Genomic DNA, 5,848 nt, shown 5'->3' with positions numbered 1-5,848 from the left:
ATTTTTCAGAATATCAGAACATTTAACAAATGATTTATAAACTTACCACCCTCAAAGGCTGACCTGTAAGGGAATATCCGGGGCACATTCCTGCACACAAACACATGTGTGATCAGGACAGTACAGACAGGAGGTGAAACTCCTCTCTCCTGGAATATATACCGAAGTGTCATGACCTAACCGAGGGCTTAAACTATTGAGGACACTGTTCAATGAGTAATTCAGGTGAGTTACTGAGACAACCAAACTAAAAGTTCATAAATGATTTTGAATCTGAGTTGAAGTTGACAGGTGGTTTTCGTTCTGTTTGCAATACTGAGAAAAGCCGTACAATATTTGTTGTCATTATGTGAAAAAATTTCACTTCATATATCAGAAATATATGCTTTATTGAAGTTCTGTTTATGGTTGTACCAAGCAAATGCCAGTCCGCAGGAAATCATTAGGAAATCATGTTAAAATGTATTCCCCATCACTATATCGCAAACATTTTTTAATTTCCCAAAAGTCCAACGAGACATTTTCTGTTGAGATTGCTGTGCCAAGTGTACAAAGTGTGTAATGATTAACTGAGGTGACATCTCTCTTGCAGCCCAAACTCTGTCCTCAGTGAAGCCTTTGTGTTTGCTGTGAAGTAATGTCCACCCACACCGCTCCGCTCCACTTCTAATCTTTCCTTCAGCTTTCACTGTCCTTCCCAGAGCACACCAGCAGAATATCTGTAACGCTTGTCAGCACAGCCATGTGAAATAAGATACGACCCTTGTCTCCTCTCCGAGTCTTAACTTAGTGTTTATGTAGTTGAGAGGAAAGTACTGGAGGCTGTAAATTCATTGAATGACAGTAAAGTCAGCACAGAGCTCTTGGCTACATTTGGTATCCCATCAGCTCTCTCTCTCTCTCTCTCTCTCAGGGGTGTGTTGTGGCAGTCTGGAGGAGCAGAAGGGGCTGATGAAGATGGGCCTCAGTATGGTGTTAGTGGGGCATGTGAACTTCCTGCTGGGCGCTCTGGTCCATGGTGTGGTGCTGAGACACTTCAGCCTCCAGCGGGGACAGGCCATGGAAAGCGCCATCTCTAACGTCATAGCCCTGACAGCGGGCCTGCTGGTGAGGCATGACAGAACTGTAAAACGGGCAATTTGATCTTATCAACCAGAGGAATATTTTGTCCTGTCTTTTGCATACTGCAAGACAAGCCATTTGTTTACAGAGTATATTTAACTAGTAAAATGACTACAGGTGTAGTTCATCAACATGACCCGTTAATGTTTGACAGCCAACTGTCCAAATACTTTCTATTGTAATCTATTTTTCATTTAAAACCTAACAAACTCCTTTTTGTGAAATATCTTGCTTGAAATATGTCCTTGTGGTATTTTTCTTTCAAATAAATTTCCCATTGTTTTCATTGTGTGTATTTAGAGCGACGGCATTCATTTATTTTTAAGTATATTTGCATTCATATATTTTGGAGGCTGAGAAGAAATCATAATAATGTGCTGTTCTATTTACCTAGGGTGTCGTTACTGGGATATTGACTATAGTTCTGTCCAAAAATGAGAAGAACAGGGTACTGGTAAGTAAGATAATAACAAATTATGTGTCTCGGTTATAAGTGTAATTTACATTTTGGAATTAAAACCACACAGATTCTCTTGTAATGCCTAAAAGACTAAATCTATGTAACCTCAGGTCAACCTTCATATTTCACATCATAATCAAAAGTAAGAAGTCTATTTAAGTTCATTAGTGTTTACAAAAGACAATTAAGCTAATTTCCACCTCATATTCTCATAAAAATATGAGAATAATAACAAAAAATATCTTTCTCATAACGGTAATGCATAATTGTGACAATGGTGTGTAATTATATAATTTAAATGGTAAATTATCATTATTATATTTCACCATAAATCAATTGAGTCTAATGGGAGTTACGATATACCTAAATATGCTCAGACATATTATGATAATGAAATTTGAGGGGAAATGTGCTTAATTGTCAATAGGCTATTTGATATTACTTGACATAAAAAATAAACTTTATATTCTTACTGTATTCTTCTTCTTTTGATTTTGGGGTTAAATGTGACATTGAATATTATATTTGCATATATTCACCTTCTCATCATGTTCTAATAGCATAGACCTGTTCTTTAGATAAAAGAGGGATTTTGTTTCTTCCGCTGTTGTTCCACAATGATTGCACAACTACCTGAGGGAACCTGAGTTTTTTTCAGGAAAGAAACCCATGAAAGTGTTGCCATTGATTTATGTTTGTGCTTTCTCTGTCAGTTTTCTCTGTACGTTTTTTTTCTCCCTCTTTCTTCTTTCTGCCTCAGTGACACACACCTGCTTCCTCTCTCATTCATCAGGGCTTGTGTCGAACTCACTAGCGTTTGATCACTGGCTTGTCAGAGAGCTTGTGCCTTCAGAGCTCAATGTACAAAAACCTCCTGTGATTTAGAAAAGCCTGCAAGGAAAGTCCTTTGCCTGGCGCTTGAGTTTAATTGTTCTTTGCTAATACTGTTAAAACATCTCTCTTGTGTTGCAGACCTTGTCACTGCTCATGTTAAGTGCTCTAGCTGGTTTAGTGGCTGCCGCCTCAGTCACCGGTCTGACGGTGTCCTTGGTAAAGACCATAATTCAAGGGGACAAGGGACTACTGGTTTACTGTGGCTATAGTGATGATGGCAGGAGTCATCTTACCATGGCCAATGAGTGTCCTTTTGACCCCACTCGTATTTTTGTAAGTACCAAAGGACAAATGAGAGAAAATGTTGAATGGCTGTAAAAGGAATATGTGTAGTTTAAAGTTGCAAATAGGATTCTGGTTCACCAGTAATTATTTTCTGGGTGCTTAAATATTGAAACTTCTACATTAAAGGTACACTATGTAATTTTTTTTTGTTCAAAAATTAACTAAATGTAAATTATTAGATATTATCAATCCTTCCTCCAAAATGTGTTTTTGTCTTACCCTGATTTACTATAGTAAGCCTATTATAAGTGTTTATTTTAGACCTGTTGGGATGGTTTTCGCAGGAAATTGCGTACATATGTCACTCACACTTGCATAAGCAAACAAGTTTTACATGGAGCACGCCAAATCTCGAACCTCTGAGGAATCATCCGTTTTATAAAATAAATAAAAAGCAGAACAGAGGAGAGTCTGCGGGCAAAAAGGGAACATGCAGAGCTTGTAATAAAACCAGAATCAACATTGGCCTGGCTTTTCAGAGATGCGGCGAGAACTGAGGGATTTGAAATGTAAAAGCGATGTGAAGATGGCGTTTTTATTACTCAACAGATGAGTAAGGTATTTTATTGAACAGATAAATTGCCATATGTAGCTCTCTCTAACAGAGTTTATTATCTATTGTGAAGGGTCATATTCATTCGCACAGTCACGCAGAGCCAAAGCACAACTAAAAATATGTTCTTCCGCACAATGCATGCAGTTTTGTTTTTTAACTGCTAGAGGACCAAAAGTTACATAGTGTGCCTTTAACTTTTATGGCTAAATTTGGTTTGAATTGCCAATGTTGATGTCAGTATTAAACTGCTGCTTTTCTGACCCAGTTTTATTACATTGGATTTCATTATATTGTGCTAATTAACTTAAAAATCATAAATGTGCACAATTATAGTTGTAGAAATAACCTTTTCTTCTGTCATAATCCATGTTTTTAGACAAGATATTTAAATGTGCACATTGGATCTGATCATTTTGTTCACAATGAGACTCTCTACTCATTAAAAGTGCACTTCATTTCTTCCTCATTAAAAAGTTTTACAGATAGAGAAATGAATAGTAATGTGAATTTTCAAAATGATGTAGTCTTCATATCAATGGCCTAATTGGAGCTGAGATCACATACACAGCCAAAAAGTACTCGTTTTATCTCAGTAACCCCATTGTTATTGGACATTTTAATTAATGGAATCAACTAATTAAAGTGTAAATAACCCATTTCAATGGCATTGTTAGCTGTAAACTTTTGCTTTTGCATGATGCTGCATCCACACCAGGTGTCAAGGTGATAGACTGTAGTTGGCCCAGTATACAACATAAAATAAAATACTTTATGATATGTACAGTATGGTATGTGGTGAGTATACAGTATTATTTACAAAAAGAGGATAAGAATGTTGGTAATTTTGTAGGTGATGTTAAGGTGTTTTTTTAATTGGATGTTGAAAAATCTAGAATTTATTTTGTATGTAATTACTAAGCCTATTTGCTAATTATTCACAAAGTTAAATGGTTTGAAAAAAATCCTGTTTGAATAATTAAAAACTGACATTAAAATGTATTTGGGATAAAAACTTGAATGCAATTCAAATATGCACATTTTTAAGATACTTTTCTGTATTTTTTTTTCTTTCTTTCTATATACCCTGACGTGTTTTATTATGCACACTTGTACAATCTCAAATAAAAAAAAAAGGAATATAATGAACAAGTATAATGAACAGATTCAGAAAAGGAGAAAACAATTAAAAAAAGTGGCCTAAATACAAGGCCACTTACAGTAGCCTAAATATGCACTCGCAATAGTAAATGAAGGTTAATTTTTTTTTTTTTTTCACTCTCTCTCTCCCTCAGGGCACCACGATAGTCCTGTGGATCCCATTGATACTAATGAGTGCAGTGGAGATGGTGTTCTCATGCCGCTTATTTAAAGTCTCCATCTCCTCCCTTGGTCAGCCCTGCTGCCTCCGCAAACAACATTTACAAGATGAGAGCAGATTGGTATGTGCTGGCCCGCCTGGCCAAATCTGCACTGATACTCAAGAGAGATCAAATTTGCTCTATTAAAAATAATCAGCGCTTTAGCAGCGTAGGAGGACTCATCCTTTAAGTTTCCAGTACATCTGACAACTCATGCGGTCCTCCTAATAGATGCTTGAGAGAATACTAACACATGTGTGACTGACACATGGCCCCCATGCACGCATATTTGAGTCAATTCGGTGACTACTGCAGTCCTACTGTAAAGCGGCATCACTGTGTTCTTTTTCAGATGAAAACCCCGGGAGCGCCCGAGCCCCGCTACGCACCCTCACCCAGTCGTTGTGAAGGAGACGAGGAGCGGAGGTTGCCCGTTAGACCCCCAAAGCTGTACAAGCCACCCTGCAACTCTCACCCGCACCGCTCCGCGTCCTCCGGATACCGTCAACACCCCTCCGCATCACCGTTCAACCGGGCGGCGCTGGAACGGTCCAGCATCTGGATCTGATTTTGAACCGGGCCATGGCTCTGGCTTCATTCGGGGATCAAGGGCAATTTAAACTCTTTCGAAGACAGACGAATGTTACATGATTGTAGTAGCCCATGTCGCATCTAATGTTTTGTGACTCATGGATCATCACTTTTCGTGTGTTGTCTCAATACAATATAGATATATTTAATATAGTCTATATCCAATATAGTCTAGAGACTAGAAAGATAAAAAAAAAAAAAAAAGTGAGTGTGTCAGGTTTTGCATACTTTGGAGGGTCATAGCTTTATGCCTTAAAGGGATAGTTCACTTTGAAATTATTTTTTGATATGTTTTAGTTTACCTCAAGGGCATCCAAGATGTAGGTGTCTTTGTTTCCCTAGTAGTTTCAATTTTGATATTTTTAGGTCAAACCGTTCTTGTCTGTCAGTCATATAATGCAGGTCTATGGTCACTGTCTCAAAACACAAGCACAGAGTCCAAATTAAAACAATTCCCCACGTCCAAATGAAACAATTCCCCATCATAAGTACACATTGATGGCCTAAGACACGAAACGAGCGGTTTTGTGAGAAAACGAACAGTATTTATATCGTTGTTATCTCTTGAAAACAGCACACGTC

At 37.7% G+C, this 5,848-nt stretch overlaps 1 protein-coding gene across 1 annotated transcript; it reads left to right on the top strand.

Annotated features, from left to right (window-relative positions):
- Positions 1-5,508, top strand: tmem54b (transmembrane protein 54b). Its single transcript, XM_084423324.1, has 6 exons — positions 1-225; positions 914-1,107; positions 1,517-1,576; positions 2,555-2,749; positions 4,610-4,756; positions 5,028-5,508. Exons 1-6 carry the CDS (start codon positions 213-215, stop codon positions 5,241-5,243), a joined length of 825 nt encoding a protein of 274 aa, XP_084279450.1. The 5' UTR covers positions 1-212; the 3' UTR covers positions 5,244-5,508.
- Positions 5,509-5,848: the final 340 nt, after the last annotated feature.

This window comes from Rutilus rutilus, assembly GCF_951802725.1.
Source record: "Rutilus rutilus genome assembly, chromosome: 11".
Taxonomy (NCBI): domain Eukaryota; kingdom Metazoa; phylum Chordata; class Actinopteri; order Cypriniformes; family Leuciscidae; genus Rutilus; species Rutilus rutilus.
The sequence above is the reverse complement of the archived record's forward strand: the minus strand, read 5'-3'. Positions and strand labels throughout refer to the sequence as shown.

Coding starts and splice junctions, on each gene's coding strand:
- tmem54b (XM_084423324.1), top strand. Junction 1,577..2,554: donor ATGAGAAGAACAGGGTACTG/GTAAGTAAGATA, acceptor CTTGTGTTGCAG/ACCTTGTCACTGCTCATGTT. Junction 2,750..4,609: donor TTGACCCCACTCGTATTTTT/GTAAGTACCAAA, acceptor TCTCTCCCTCAG/GGCACCACGATAGTCCTGTG.